The 15,794-nt window shown below is 50.0% G+C and overlaps 4 protein-coding genes across 4 annotated transcripts; 2 read left to right on the forward strand and 2 right to left on the reverse strand.

Moving 5' to 3' along the window:
- Positions 1-7,131: 7,131 nt before the first annotated feature.
- On the reverse strand, positions 7,132-8,545 carry Triagg1_5049 (uncharacterized protein; the record flags this gene model as incomplete). Its single annotated transcript, XM_062899521.1, has 5 exons — positions 7,132-7,234; positions 7,286-7,514; positions 7,575-7,671; positions 8,003-8,097; positions 8,299-8,545. 5 exons carry the CDS (start codon positions 8,543-8,545, stop codon positions 7,132-7,134), a joined length of 771 nt encoding a protein of 256 aa, XP_062755874.1.
- An 88-nt stretch (positions 8,546-8,633) lies between these two features.
- Triagg1_5050 (uncharacterized protein) lies at positions 8,634-9,262 on the forward strand (the record flags this gene model as incomplete). Its single annotated transcript, XM_062899522.1, has 2 exons — positions 8,634-8,896; positions 8,995-9,262. The coding sequence occupies 2 exons, from the start codon at positions 8,634-8,636 to the stop codon at positions 9,260-9,262; spliced, it is 531 nt and encodes a 176-aa protein (XP_062755875.1).
- A 1,091-nt stretch (positions 9,263-10,353) lies between these two features.
- On the reverse strand, positions 10,354-12,574 carry Triagg1_5051 (uncharacterized protein; the record flags this gene model as incomplete). The annotated part of the gene is made up of 6 exons (XM_062899523.1): positions 10,354-11,036; positions 11,102-11,261; positions 11,317-11,897; positions 12,124-12,163; positions 12,224-12,481; positions 12,527-12,574. 6 exons carry the CDS (start codon positions 12,572-12,574, stop codon positions 10,354-10,356), a joined length of 1,770 nt encoding a protein of 589 aa, XP_062755876.1.
- Positions 12,575-13,559: 985 nt separating this feature from the next.
- Triagg1_5052 (uncharacterized protein) lies at positions 13,560-14,253 on the forward strand (the record flags this gene model as incomplete). Its single annotated transcript, XM_062899524.1, has 2 exons — positions 13,560-13,785; positions 13,847-14,253. The coding sequence occupies 2 exons, from the start codon at positions 13,560-13,562 to the stop codon at positions 14,251-14,253; spliced, it is 633 nt and encodes a 210-aa protein (XP_062755877.1).
- Between the last annotated feature and the right edge of the window lie 1,541 nt (positions 14,254-15,794).

Below are 15,794 nucleotides of genomic sequence, written 5' to 3' on the forward strand. Positions count from 1 at the left end.
TCTGGCTTTTGGGGAATGATTGGGAGGAAGGATATGTATGTAATTTAATTCAACTGCTTCTTTGTATGGCTCATTACCTTTAAGATCAGCGATCCCAGCATTTTCCACTTCAGCGGTTTGACGAATCCCACTACAGTACGAGTAGTCTACATAGTTACTCCGTCTGTATACAGCTCTCTCACTCAATCAGCGATGCTCGACTTCAGACACACATGAAGAGCCTCCGAATATATATAAAGCCACGTCTCCAACATATTCTGGAAGGAGACAAACAGGCAATGGTACCCTGGTCACCGGCCTAGACATTGGGATTATAAACTGCAGTACTCTAATCGTCCGTCTATGGGGTCATGGCCTCCCCATAGCGTCTCGACATGGAATCCTGGCTGGGATTTGCTCTGTATATATGGAACCAGGTTGACAACACACCCATAGATGAGAGACTGAGTATATATGCATCATCGGTCGTGATTCCAACGGGATCACTTCAACACACTCCAGCAATGATGGGAATCTATCAGTTTAGCTCACCTCTAGCAGCATCTACAACAATGTGACTCTCATATCTCATGCTAACAATGTCTATCCATTTTCCTTGGTTGAGACACAGAGAGTACATCTTACCTGTGTCCTATTCGACATACCGGGCCAATAGCCCCTCTAGATCATGACATCGAGCGCCTTTATATCGTTTTTGACGCAGGTATTATTTATGTGAGAGCTTTTATACCAGTTGATGATATGAGACATGGAGAGGATGTGGTCCGGTGATTCGAGATTTACATACCGCCATTAAACTCAATACAAGAGAGGGTCTCCACATAGAGGTCATTGTAAGGGAACCCCGATCAAAGTATAAAGTCAGTAAGAAATTTTCTCTTGTACCTTGCATACATCAATATCTTGCATTTCTGCTCAAAATATTCTGAACAACAAGCCATCAATGTTATACTCACCTTTCGCAAACTCTCGTTCTAACTCTCTTCATAGTCATCACCACAACCTCTCGATATTTGGATCCATGGGAAAGAGACAAGCAGTTTCTGCCCCAAGCCTCCTAGGGGAATGTAAAACTTTCACCATTTCTCATGGGGAACTTTGGGGAAAGGGATATATTGCAAGCGGCGCCAACTCACCCGATCCTCCCGGGTAAGCAGTGCATGTGCGTCGCAGGGTAATGTGTCTAATTATCCGACTGCACTGCCATCCAGTGTTTCTCCTCTTTTCACCAATCATTGATTCCTCTCATGTTAATCCAATGCAAACTTCGATATCCTAATACATACGATATGAATGGGCGTTTTACCTCTACCGTCGTCACAATCCATCTTCAGCGGGGCCGTCTCCGAGCCGGACCCGGCGTATAGGTATCCACATATCGGCGTATCCATCACGCTTCCGGCAAACGCTCTTCTTTACAGGGCATATCAATATCGATGTTTCGACGTAGAATCAATGAAAAAGATTGAGAGATTTAAAAAAAAAAAGTTCAGTCTGCCTCATGAAAGAATGCTCCACATCGTTATATTTTTGCCCGACATTCCATCATGGCGAAATCTCAAAATCCCGTGCCAACACCCGCGTGGGGTACACTGTTCGCACAAGTTCACGAGCTAGGTCATCCCCCCATTTTAACAATTATGCCATGTCACTGAATTGATCTCTTGCATAAAATCACCACTGTCGTCTACCATAAAGGATTTCTGCCTCGTATGGTAATGAGAGGTCCTGAGACAGACAGCTACTAGGTACCGGAATAAGGGATTGGCTTCGTGATGGGTTGGAACATGTGTATCTTACAAAAGTGCGTCTCATGTAATAACATATCCCCAAAGTTTTTTTGTAATGAATAATTTTTCGGTGATCCTGTGTGCCGCACTATCTATGTGCCCAACCACGGTCCAAAGCTCGCTGTCATTGACTACATGTAGGTTTTGACCCTTAGCTTCAGAGCAAAGAGTATTTCGCAAGTGCCATTAATAAACTCTTGTCACAAAGGATCAAACAGAATCCCGGTAATTCTTTAATATAAACAAGAAAGAAACAAAAGCAAAGAGGGAAAGCTACAAGGAAGGCATGGGAGTATAACCTCAACCACCGTCTCAATTTTCACCTCCGCGTAGCGCGGGGAAACAAGACACGTTGGCATCTTTCGACACCCAAGCATCACACTATTTCACAATAATCACTCACAAATTACCACCCTCTAAGCAATCCCGTAAACCCGAGAGTACCTGCCGTCCAATTCTCTCCACTGATAGGCCAGGCCCCTCGTGTCGGAGTGAAAGAAAACGCCCGCTGCTGGAATAAAGGACTCCCACGGCATCGGCAAACTTGGACATATTGTCCGTTCCCGATCATGAAGTAGTATTATAGTCATACGCCTACTCTTCCATAATCCCGCTGTAAGAAACGCAAAGTTCCCATGACACAGACGATCCACATAGATGTACAACGAGGATGAAGTTCCGAAGCCCAAGCCATTCACAGCTCCATATGGGCACGCTGTTTGGGCAACATACATCTCTAGCGTCAGCTTCATTCCCGATTTATAATCGACAAGTCAGGGATTCTCCTCCTAGACTGCCCACAGCGGCGCATAGCGGTTGATAATCTGCATCCCGAGTTGCTGAGATTCACCGCCACAACTATACTGAAGTCTTTTTACTTTCTGCGAAGATTACCAGCCTCGCCCTCGAAATATGGATGAATATTTCTGAGTTATGAGCAGTCTTCCGTTTCCTACTAACTCATATAGCACTGTTGATGAAGAATGGCCTAAGAAACGTCTTTACAGTAGAATATATCATGTTGGCCCAAGATGTGGAATTCTCGGACCAAAGCTCACTCCTACATTACCCTCGCCCATCTCCACCTCCTGAGCAAAATTTTCAAATCTTTAAGGCAAGGGAGAAGCACGAAAGAGTCATCTGCTCAAGTTTAGGCATCAATGGCCATGTATCCATGCGCGAATCGCCATTCCAGATGGCCTCTTTACTGTACAGCACTAGCCAGCCCCCTGAACTGCGACTCATTCGCCATGCGGCATACGCAACCTCATTGGTTAGCCAGCAGCAAGTATAGTGGCATGCTCCCTGCGTGGTGTTACTTACACCAATGCTCCCATGATGTCAACAGGCTCCAGGCCGGAGATGAGGTCCGGTATGTGGCATGTGAAAAACACCAGTTCTGCCTATCAACAGCTAAAGGAAGCGGCGTCTTGAATGATCAGTGGGGCATGAACGACCTAGATGTAGGTAAAATTCAACAAACCAAAAGGTAGGTCAGACTTTATAATAAAACATCTGCAATCGAATGGTTGTACGTCTCACTTGGCTGTCCTCGGGTACGCTTGTGCCCGAGTCCGCGTGTCTTCTCGCCTCAACGATCCCCACATCGACTAGCCGGTCTAGCCTTGTTAATTTCAAATGAATTAATTCCTCCTCGGTAAGGGAGAGATAGCAAAGTATACAGGATATCCAATTGTGTTGTCCTTTCGGCAAAAACACCGGTGGCGATGGCCGGGCCGGCGTCCCATGGCCGGGAGGGAATGAAAGTGCTGGGCCAATGAATAGCGTTATTTCGTATGGAGGGTGTTTGTTATTTATCCCGTACAAATAACCTTCTATTTACCATCCATTGGTCCATATATGCCCCTGTTATGGTGATAATATACGAAATAGCAAACGCCCTTGGCCAGACGTATACATCAAGTATAAGTTTCAAGTATAGGCTGAAACACACTCTCCAAAAGTCGATTGAGCTTGTGACATCTGCTGGTAAAGCCATATATAAGTAGCTGAGACTGGATAGCCTCGGCCACCGACCATCCTCCATACCACGGCGTACTCCGAGCACAATCCATGTGTTTTGTAAATTCAAACTTGAAGCCGCCGCTGTCCTGCCTCATCTTAGGTAATCGCCCAGCCCCAGTTGCAACCCGGGAAAAACAGCCCGGCATAAAAGTTTTCCCATTTGCGGCCAAGCTCGCAGCAGGAGCATTACCTCCGGCGCCTCGAGCTTCGATGTTGAGCTATTCACCGCCAGCAGCCATAAGAAAGTCTCCGCTCTCTGAAATTGGCAGAACGCGCAGAAAATTTTGTCTTCCGCAACCTGCTAGCAATAAGGCGAAGCTTATTTGGAACTGTACCCAGGCGGAGTTGTCGATCCTTGTTTCGGTGTGTTTTCGTCAGTCCAACGCAAGCCGCTCAGCGGTGGCGTGGCAGAATCAAGGCGAACACGACGACAACTGTGGCGACAGTGTGAAAACTCGTACAGTAGATGTCTCTTGTATGGCCATGGCCCCCACGGACGGTGGCAAGTTGAACACCTCAGCCACAGCCGCCACCCGTCGATCACCACGCGAGGCTGCCCCCGGGGATATCGAGTGGCTCGTAATGGCACCTCATTGGCTGGGCGGGAACAAGTGCCGTAGCTCTAGGCGAGGAATATTGGATGGCGAATCTCAAAGACCGTTGAGATTGTGAGGCGCGAGATGATGGATGTGGAAGATTGGATCAAAATCGCCCGTAGATCTGTTCCGCAATCAATTGGCCGCGCCGTTTTGCCAATCTGAGCAGCTCGAGACCACAGCGCAAGGGCCGAGAGCTTGGGCTATCCCTGACCTGCTTGTTTGATTGGTTTAGAGAGGCTCCATTCAACGCAACGCCCTTTGTTGAGACCACTGCCAGGCTTGCCAGGGTCATGGCGGCATTCGCGAGTTCTAGGTGGCTAAGATCACTCGTAACGAGCCGTAATAAATTGAGCCAGCATATAAGCCGTATGCCGTACCGAAGAACCGGAACAATAGCGTCGCTTACCCCATTGCGCGGAAATGGCAATAGGCACGTCGAGACTCCGCTGTTGCTCAAGTCCCTGAACACAATAGTGGAGGATGTGCTTTCCGCCTCGCCGCCACACGTGGCCGGCTTGTGCCCAACGCTCCGTCTACACATTGATAGAACCAGGGGAAATTTGCCTCCCTGAATCTAGAATGCTGTTTTCGGCGTCTTGCTCGCGTCATCTCGCCTCATGGATGGCATACTCGTAAGCCAAGTAACATTGGCACATGATTTCCGATGTACTTGTCGGGATAAGAACTGCAGAAGTGAGATCAGTTTGTCTGATAGGATTCTTCATCCGCTTATCATCCGTCCGAGCCGCTGTCACAGTACTTACACACGAGCCCGTAATGTATGTATTTCCCCGCTGCTGTGGCTGAAGCATGTGAACCTGTCAACAGCCTAGCTTTGTGCCTACCATCTTAGTATCTCATCCTGCCAAACACCATTGTAGATGATCGTCTTGTATATCGACCAATTACACTTGTCGTAGTCCCTTTTTTGAGAAAGATCGTCCTCGAAATGGACAATTGTGTCAGGCAAAGCCTCAGGAGCAGATACTTGGTGAAAAATGATTCGTCAGCCACCAACCGTGGTAATAATGGCGATAGTATGCCGTCACCTCCTATGAGACAAACGACTTCACCGATCATCAAAAGTGCTGGCAGGTGAAACAGTCGAGAACTGAAAGCCTCGGTGCCTCTTTTGCCTTAGCTGCCAGGCCAAGAGCGGTTCAAAAGCTGGCAACTTTTCAAAATGGACCCCAAGCGGCCCGCGGCAATGTACAAGTTACCGTGATATAACTCTACAACGCCACCCTGTGGCGCCTGGAATTCCATATGCCGTGTGGAGCTTGTCTGGGTCGGTCTCCCGATGTCAAGGACACACAGGGTAGCTTGGTAGCTACATCTCCGATCCCCAACGGGTCTTGCAAAGCGTGTAGGTGCCTCGGAGAGCCCCCCGAGACCCAATCACAACCAGGAGGGCGCCTGGGCCATCTGGGCGCCTCATTCACACCCCTTCAAGTCCTGTCCCGATGCTAGCTGCGGGTAAACGCCATGGGTGACAGCAAAAAAAGCCAATAGTATCAATAGGAGGCAAAGCCGAAACCTTGATCTACAAGGCAGGCCCTGAGACTGCAGGGTCCAAGGCGAATTTCAGCCACGGGACCTCCTACGCCCAGTTCAACCCGTCCGGGTGGGCAGCAGATTTCAGGCAAGCCAGGCAGCGGGCCCCCGAGCTGGGCCTTTCCCGCATGCTTCAGTAAACACAGGTGAGATGGACGAAAAGTTCCTGAAGGTAATTCTAGAAAAAGCGGACCGTCCTTGGGGCTCGCCTCGGTTTTGTAAGCGCGGCCTGCTGCCTCAGCCTATCACGTTCAGCTGGAGCATTTGCTCCGGAGCTTTCTGTTGCTGTGCCCAATTCGAATCGGATCACACATTGCTCAAGCCAGTACAAAGAAATGCGGTGGTGCACGCGATTTTATCTGTCAAAATGGCTCTCCTTCGCTGTTACAATTGCCTGTCTCTCGCAGGCCAATTGTGTGCCATCTGGCAGCGAATCCCTGGAAGCAGCCACCGAGAGTAGGCCGCTGCAAACCCGCCTGTCCACTCCCCCCCAGTCCGCTGTGGCTAGGAACCGGGCAGTGGCAACGGTTGGTAGCTGTCTCCATTCGGATAGGAGCCTCCTTCCTGCCTGAAGCCACATCTTGTGTTGTTGATCCTCCTTAATACTTCAGGTCCAGCCACCTTCTTGGGGAGGTTGCTTGCTCGATAGCGGGCTCAACTTCGAGCTGTATTCGCGGTAATACATCTTGCCACTTTCTTTCGTCGGGCACTTTCAGAAGCAGAAGATCCAGAATCGCCTCTCTCATGTTGCCATCACAAGGACGTCACTCTACCCCTGACCACCTTTGGATCTCCGTCGTCAAGAGTGCTTGACGGGCAATTCTACTCCAAATAAATGTGCACGGCGCATATGGCTGAATGCCCAGTTTGCGGGAAAGAATACCTCATCTTTGTTGCTCTTTGTCCGGATTCCCGGCCGCCTTCAAGCGACTGCCCTCAGGGGGTGACGATCATATACGATGAAATGCGTGAAGGCGGATGCCCGAGTCCCGTCTGTCCAAACAGCCTAAGAGGCGGCTGTCAAGTAATGTAACGACTACCATACCACAATTACAAACAGGGAGAGACTGCCAGGCGCAGCCGGAACAACATAGGATACAGAAAGCCACGACAAGGACGACACACGCGGAACGCTTTGGAATTTGACTAACCCCTGGATAAAATCAGAGCTTCTGCTCGGACGGTCCTATCTCGACAACCTGGTCAATACCTTGGTAGGGGGGGACGTCGAACTTATATTTTTTGGCAATAGATGGAGACACAAATCTGTCACACTTCTGGTCAGTATGGTTCACGCATGAAGCTGGAGGTACGTACCGCCCGCCAACAAAATGCCGGCCAGTAAAATGATTGACCAATGGTTTAGGGGCCGTGAGGCTGACAAGAGCCGTGGGCATAAAAGAGCTACCTAACCCTGTCTTAGGAGGGCCGTTTTCGATGTCCCACGACGACGGTGCATCCACTGAAGTGACGGGAATTTTGGTCTCCTGGAGAGATTTGATTACATCCGGAAATGGCTCCCGAACTTCGCCTGAAAAGCTGAAGCCTAGAGCAAGCGTCAGCCATCGAGAAACTTGTTTGGATGAGCGAGGTACGAGGCACAAACCAAATATCGCATCCACTATATGGTCTGTCGATTTCATGGCGGTTGGGAAATCATCAACGAACGGAACTTCGAGATCTTCGAGTTGTTTGGCCAGTCGCTACGAGCCTTGGTTAGAAAGAAAAAAAGAAATCCTCCAGACTTTCAGAGAGGGAACTCTAGGAGTTGAAATTTTCAGACAGAGGGGGGACAGAGAGAGATGAATCGGGGTGGAGGACAAATGAGCCATCGACAATTTTTGGTTGACGACACATTTCGAATATCAAAAAGAAGGCATTTTCCAGCAATGTCTCTTTCTTGTGAACCCAAAGAAGATGCCCAGAGGCACAAGTTGATGAGCAAAATAAATTTCGAAAACCACTTGTCCTGGCATATTCCCCGGTTTACAGTTGTGGCCGATGCCGAGAAAAAACTGGAGAAGGTCGACTCACCTGATAAAGTTCATTCTTGCTTTTCTTGGGGTAAAAGATTGTTGGCCTGTAACCATAGTAGAATAGATGTCGTGCGGCAACAAGGCCATCTCCGCCTAGGGATTGCGGTCAGATACTTGCAGTCTGGAAGAACAGGGATATAGGCATGGGAATTACCATTGTTTCCAGGCCCACAGGCCACAAGGACTCTTGGGCCATTCTCCAAGGGCTGGACACGATAGACTAGCGACGGCAGCCTCTTAGTATCGGGCAGTCAATTCCGTGGCCCCCCACCAGGTGAGGGTGAGTGTGCTGACCTGCTTGTGACACTGCCAGCCCGGCAAGCTCCATGAGTTGGTCAATAGAAAAGGCGCCAGTGCTCATAAGCTCCTGGTCCAGAGCCGCTGCAGCCTTTGCGCCGAGAGTCTGCACAACCAGGTTAGCGCTGTAAGATTCAGCCACAAGAACGGAGTGTGAGAGCACCTTGATAGCCATTGTGAGTTGTGCAGAAGAGAATGCCGAGATGCTGTCCAAAGTGTAGATTTTGCGCCAGAGATCAATCATTTCAGGATGCGAACAAGGACAAAAACCTGCGTCCAGGATGTCATGATGTCGTTGGAGATTAGCGACAGCCGTTTATAACACCGGCGTGATGTCAGCGGTCCCGGGTCCCGATCTACCGGCTCTGATTGGCCAGGACGGCAAAACTGCAGCTCCGGTCCAAAATATTCTAGTCTTGTCCAAAACACCACTGCCGACCAATCTTTCGAGGCCAATCGCATTTTCTCAGACTTCGCTCTCCTCTGTCCAAGCCGAACCTCCAGCCTCGCCCTTCGCCATGGTCGTTAAAATCCGTCTCGCCCGATTCGGGCGCCGAAACTCTCCCTTCTACAACATCGTCGTAGCTCATGCTCGGTGCGTACGCAGCCAATTCAATTGGGAAAACCCCCCCACCTTGCGTGCCATCAGTCCATGTCCGCAATTGACTGACACTTCTTCTTTGAACCCTTTAGCACTGCGCGCAACTCTCGTCCCCTCGAAATTATTGGCACATACGACCCTATCCCAAAGCCCGACCCCTATGACAACTCTGGCAAGCTGCACAAGGACATCAAGCTTGACTCTCAGCGCGCACGGTACTGGATTGGTGTCGGCGCTCAGCCCACTGACACGGCATGGCGACTACTGTCCATGGTCGGCATCCTGCCAAAGAGGGACTTTGCTCCAAAGGCAGACGAGTCCAAGGGCAGCGTCAACGCGGGCGATGTGAAGATTCGATAAAGGGTTTATGGGGGGTCAGAGGAAAATGTGAAAATCGGAGCGCAGATGATTGTATGATATGTGTTTTGGGCATTTCAACGGCGTTGGTATGGGTTTGATATAGAGGGGCGAATACCACAACAAGCTTGTTTCAATTATGTGAAGCTGGTTTAACTCTCATCTGACTTGAAAATGGAACAGTGGCATGTGCGCGTATCTAGACCTGTTTCTGGCAGCATATGAAGGAATTTGCCTGAATGTAATTTTCATGCCTACAATAGGTGGTTAGTGTGACTGCTTAAAACCCTTTACCCTAATTCTTTGGATCTCATATGGAGAATGAAATAACAAGTACTACATCATCTCATATGGAGAATAAAATAAACAAGTACTACATCATCAACGGCAGAGCCGACAACAACACAACAACACAACAACACAAATAACGTTAACCACATCCACTCGTTGACGTCAATAAGATGGCGTGAGTCACAGGATCTCACACAACACCTCAATGCCTTTCCATCAGGCGCGGACCGGCCTTGAACGGCGCTGCAAAAAGACGTCTGGCCACGAGTTGGTCCCCAATTCAGACGCACTCATGGCCGACTAGAACCTCCAAAGCCCTCGCGCATGCTGACTGTTGTAATTTTGTTTATATACCACGACTAGTAGTAATCATATCATTCTAACGATATCCATCGCTCTCCCTTTCCCTCTCTTGAGTGATCCATGCCACGGCATTTCCACATCCCGCGGAGACGTACAGCGCTTTAGTATCATGAACTCCGTGCCTCACAAAAGGGTGACTATACAACTCGCTGCAGGGCCATTCCCCAACCGACATCTCTCGTCATCGGTATACCCACGTTTCCAAAAGAAAAAAGAAAGAAAGAAAGAAAGAAAGAAAGAAAGAAAGAAAGAAAGAAAGAAAGAAAGAAAGAAAGAAAGAAATCAACGCCATAAATCACCTTTATCTAAACTCCAGGCATGTCAACGAGTTCTGTGGTATGATTTGTAAGATCAAAAAAACGCCCCTTCAAGAAGAACGATTGAGCGGCACTCTTTCTGTTGATGTCTCGGCAAAACGACAACCATCCGTCAGAGGATGTTTAGTGGGCGGCCGTAATGAAGAAAATGTTCATAACCAAGCAGACCACCATCACGACCATTCCATATATCGCTAGGGCCAGAGCCATCTTTCGTAAAAGACCGTTATCGACATGCTCCAAATCCCATCGCCATTTTCTACGCCAGCGCAAGGCATTTCCGCTCCGGCCGCTGGCGACGCTGGCTGCACTGCGAATGCTGTGGGTGCTCTGGGCAAGTGCCCCAGAGTCCTCAACATCAGAATCGTCAGAACCGTCCATGTCGTCGTCCTCTTTGGCCAGGCGCTGATGGTGGACGCTTTCGGGATCGCTGATTTTATAATAGAATAGGCCAGGTAGAATAAAGCTAATGGATGTAGATCCCGTGCTCCCAACGAAGGCAAGGACACGGTCAAGGCTGCTAACTGAGAGTGCGGTGATGTAAGCTAGAGTTAGAATAATCGTAGTAATGAGGGCAAATCTGAGATCGGACATTGGCGCAGTGCTGCCGTGGTCTCCACGTTGAGCCGGTGCCGAGTTCAGTAAGGGGGAACCAGCACGGCCGCCGCTTGAGTTACCCCTGTTGGGTCGCCAGTTGAAGACGGCATCAAGAGAGGCACGACAAGGATGGACCTGTAGAGGAATGGAGAATAGGACGAGCACAACGATTGCTGCCTTGCCAATTGTAGAGGCGACCCCGGTAGGGTCTAAAGGACACCATGTCAGTACGAAGCGCTCATTATGTGATTTTATGAGCCCGGGGAATTCTTACACATAGACACAATGTTTCCAACAATGGCATTACCAAAAGTGATATACCCGGTAATGGCCACCAAGACATAGATAGATGCCGCGGACCCAATGCTAGACCCAACAACTCGCACAATGCTGGGTGGGGAATTGTCCTTGATTTCGTTGATAATGGAGAACATCTAAGCAGAGTTAGCGACTTGAACAGCAGTCGGAAAAGAGAGTGAGGGAACGTACGTTCTGGTGGCAAGTGTAAGCGAAAACAACCACTGGCAGCGCGCTGAGGGTCTCGACGGCTCCAGCCCATTGGATGACTCGGATATTGCTTGGATCGGCATGCGGGTCGACGGAGAAGTGGTAGATGACGAGAATGATGAGATACCCAATAGACACCAAAGCAACGATGCTGGTATATTTGAGTGAATCAAGTCGCTTCAAAAAGCTCAGGGGAATAACCAGGAGCATAAAAGCAGTGATCCAAAAATGCCGGTCTACCAAGTAGGGAATCCTGTCCGCGTTGCTGTTGAAGCCCAAGGCAACTCCAGGCATAAGATCGCCGATGATGATCATGTATGACACTCCAACGCCGAAGCATTTAATAGCGATGGCCGCGTCGAATATGACGGACGCATTCGGGTATGTCAACTGGGACAGGGCGAAAAAGGACGACGTTCCGCGGTCGAGATAACGCGCGCATCGGGACTGCAGGTAGAGGCCAAACGCGGAGGTGAATCCAGACCAGATGATAAGAAGAGTTCCCAGCATAATTCCCATGTGCGATAAAACCGAGGGCATGGCAAGCGTGCCGGCTCCAACAACTGCGCAACCAAGTTAGTAGCGTTTCGTTACGGTGTAGATATCGGAGGTAGGGGTCGCGAACTTGTATTCAGCAGGTTGACGATGCTACTAAACATAGAGGCCTGCCCGCCATGGCCGTCTTTACCGGCTCGGCGTCGCGATCTATGAACCGGGAAAGAGAAGTCAGTCGATCAGTCGGTCACTCCAATGCGAACAGCCAAAGTCCTCAGACTCGCCTTGACTCACCTTGACATGCTGCTGGAGCCCCCAGGAGAGGCGACCCTATCTGAGATGGATTGGTAGTTAGTCATAGCCGGTCTCGATACGGCTTGCTCAGCGGGCAGACGCGCCGCCCAACGGTCCCAACGTCGCAACCCTCTGGCTGGTACTCCGCCGGAAGTTGGTCGAGTGACCAGCTGTCGGTGCCAATCTCCGGGTATCGCAGATGGTAGCCGTCGTGCGACACTTCAACAGCGGCGATCTGGAGGGTGGCGATGCGTGTCAGCGGTAATAGCGAGCGTCGGAGGGATGATGGCGAACGAGCGGCGGTTGGCTGCCAGATGAGGTGAGGTTGAAGATTGTGATGGCCGCTGCCAAATTGGCCCTGGCCGGGGGTTTTCTACTAAGGTAAGCCAGCGCCCTGCTGTACTGTAGAGGAAGCGCTGCGCTGGCCTGGCGTCTCCGACAGTGACTGCATTTCATAGCGGGGGGGCGTCTCCGGACCCAAACGGCTGGCATCCGCAACCAATCACGAGGCTTGGGGCGCATGGCCACATCTTATCGCGATTGCGCCACTCCGTATTCTTTCCGATGCGTGTGCCGCCGAAACCAACAGACAAGATAATTATAGTGAAAGTCAAATATATGTACACGGACAGTCTTTGTATTTGCGTTGTTATTGCTCTATGGCCTCGTATTGATGGCCTTGCCCATGCTGTGCTTTGTGTTACAGGCAATGCTTCCCCGCTAAAAAGGACCCTTCCAGGCACGGATGCAACTGTACTCAGTGCTAGCCTTGTGGTTGGTTAGTTCAAAACCGCCCATCCGGCACGCAACGCAACGATGGGACATATATAGAAACGGTGCCTGATGAGTGTTTTGCAGACAGACTGCTTTACGGCGATCCATACTCTCTACGTCGTAGTATTTGTTTCAATGAAGCACTTTGCACACGTTAGCCCGCCAATTTGATGTGGCCGTCTCTCGGCAGAAACAGGGCATCTATAAGAGGCACGTGTCCGTGCCGTGATACAACTGGGCTTGGCGATATCTCTAGATGGGTAGGGATATTACCTAAAAGCATTCATAGCGTAGAGACTGCTTTGTGGCTTGAGGATTTCCGTAGTCTTACAATAACCCTAATTAATACGACAGACGTCACATTTACATGTTAATTAATGGATAAGGTAGCTTATGCTGCGGTAGATGTGCGTGTCATTGAATGTTTGACCGCTGGCGCTAACATTCAAGAGCTTGCAGGCAGGCGCACTCAAAAATCCAACGAATCACAGCACACCGCACTAGTCCACCAACGCAACTGGAGCTTCACTCCGACAGCTATTCCAAAGCGTCATAGTGCAACCAGCTTTCCATTCTTCACTCCATCGTAACGCGCAAACCACAGAGCAAACGCCCTTCTTTGTCGCCTCCAGCTCACAGGCCGCTCCCTGCCATTACGCAAGATGTCGGTGGAAATGGAGGATCCCCTCGATAAAACGACCCTCGCGACCATCTCTCTGCTCGAATCGCGCCTCCTGCGAATCGAGCATCTCCTCTACGGCACCACCGCCTCGCCCTTTTCAAGCCAGACGCAGCATGACGCCGCCCTTGGGAAAATGGACGCCTTAGAACGGCGATTTAGCAGAATGATTTCTCAAATCCGTGTCTATGCAGAGCTTCTCAAGATCTGTCAGTTGAGCCCAGTCCACCGAAGCATTCCCCTCTTTTCTAACCCCTTTGGCGCGATTAGACAAGTCAACCCCAGATCTCTTCCACGCTCCTCCTCCCTCCCAACCTCCCTCCCAGCTCGACTCAGAGGCTGTCCAATCCATCGTCCTCTCCGCCGCCTCGTCGTTCCCCGCCACGCTCTCCGCCCTCACCGCCGTCAAGGACATCCCTATTCCTGAGTCCTCTGCCAGTGCGGGTTTGATCTCGCTCACGCAGCGCATGAAGGCAATTGAAGCTACGCAGCTTGCGCAAGCTGCCGAGATTTCCGCTCTTCGAAGTAGGAGCGAGGCGCTTGTACGATCGTGGTATGAAAACGGCGCAGTGGTGAACTCTCAGGTATTAGCGCACACCGAGGGTAAGATCCAGAGAGTGGAGCGTGAAGTGAGAAGAAGAGAGCGAAGTTTTGAGGAGGAGAAGCAAGAAGAATGAGCCAGTTATGCCAGTGGAATGCATGCTATTCAACTCTGGACATCCGAGTCACCATTCTCTCAATGAGAGGGGATTCGAAGTTGGCCGTCCAACTACAGTTTGCGTTTGACAGCGAGATTTTGTTACATTAAGGTATTCAGTGGCATTACGACGAAGAGCCTCACGAATCGCCGAGCCAACTTTCGCATTGACCCAGCCACGGTGCCAGAATTGGGCGGAAGACACCATTCCCGGCCGTTGAGCGGCGAGGTGATGCAGTTGAGTATTAGCTGAGGAGACGATCAAACCGACCTAGACACACGGTGATAAGATGAGGGATATGACGCCGGAAATGAGAAGAAACGCATTATGAGAGACAGATACCCCGTGTTAAATTAGACGCTGCCGTTTCCTCCGGTTTCAAAGTGTTCCTGAAGCCGATGCTGAGGAGATTTCGGCTAGATTATACAAATGAAAGAATATCGATTTCCCGCTTACGACAATTATCTTGACAAAGCAGATGGTCCAATGGAAGCCCTCGGATTATAAGCTACCTGTCGTCATAGAGAGTAAATCTCTTGATGAGTTCAAACTCGTGACGCTTCAACCTACGGATCCTTGGTTCCCCGCGTTTCAACAATTCAGATGGATCGAAAAATGATACCGATGGCGCCACGCCTATTCCCATCTATCTCCATCTCGTATGAGGAATTGAACCCTGTAGAACTACCTATGCTTCATAGAACGGCAACTCTCAGCCGGATCAAACTTTCCACCCATGCCCACCTCCAAGGTCGCGTGAGAGCACCCTCATATTCAGATTTCATGCATGTAACAGCCATCACAGGCCACTAATCAATCACAAGGCCCAAAACTGCCGTTCGGCCCAGCAACAAGCTGTCACTGCCGGCACTCTGTGGCGTCTTGGTTTCGAGCAAAGATTCATCTCCCGGCGGTCCCATTGTCAAAAGGAACATTTGCTATTCGACTAGAACCCCCACCTACACGTGCCTGACAAGCAGCCAATGGCCGACACTGCGGTACGTACCTTCGGGTCCCGCTGGGCTGGTGCCGGGCTAAAAGAGGCCGCCAAATGGATCAAAACCGGGCCTAGTCAGGGGTTTGATGGGGACTGGCGAGTTTCAATTTCCATGTTACAGGTTTTAGAGCCCTTTTTGCAAGTAGCCCTGTGGAGGAGAGAGTTTTGGAGGTTGAAAGTTGAAAAAAATTAATTTTGTTGCGGTCTTCTTGTCCTTTTTCACGTGTTAAATTGGGGAGTTTAGCCAATACCGTTGTACTCCAATATGGAGTTCAACCCAAACAGCAGAATCACTACTGATCAGAGAGTGCTGCTGTGTTTTACGAGACCAACGGCCAATAGCTTAACCTACCGTCAAGGATGCCCTTGGCTGCTAATCTGCGAGACTCTCCATCTAGATACTGTAACTACCAGGTACTACTATGCTCGTAACCAGATCCTTGGAACCCGTTTGTGACTGTACTGGTACTCGTAAGCGGCGGTTCTTGCACTTCGTACCTACCTAGTATACTCTATAATTGAA

Source organism: Trichoderma aggressivum (assembly GCF_033847375.1).
Source record: "Trichoderma aggressivum f. europaeum strain CBS 100526 chromosome Unknown scaffold_017, whole genome shotgun sequence".
NCBI classification, from domain to species: Eukaryota; Fungi; Ascomycota; class Sordariomycetes; order Hypocreales; family Hypocreaceae; genus Trichoderma; species Trichoderma aggressivum.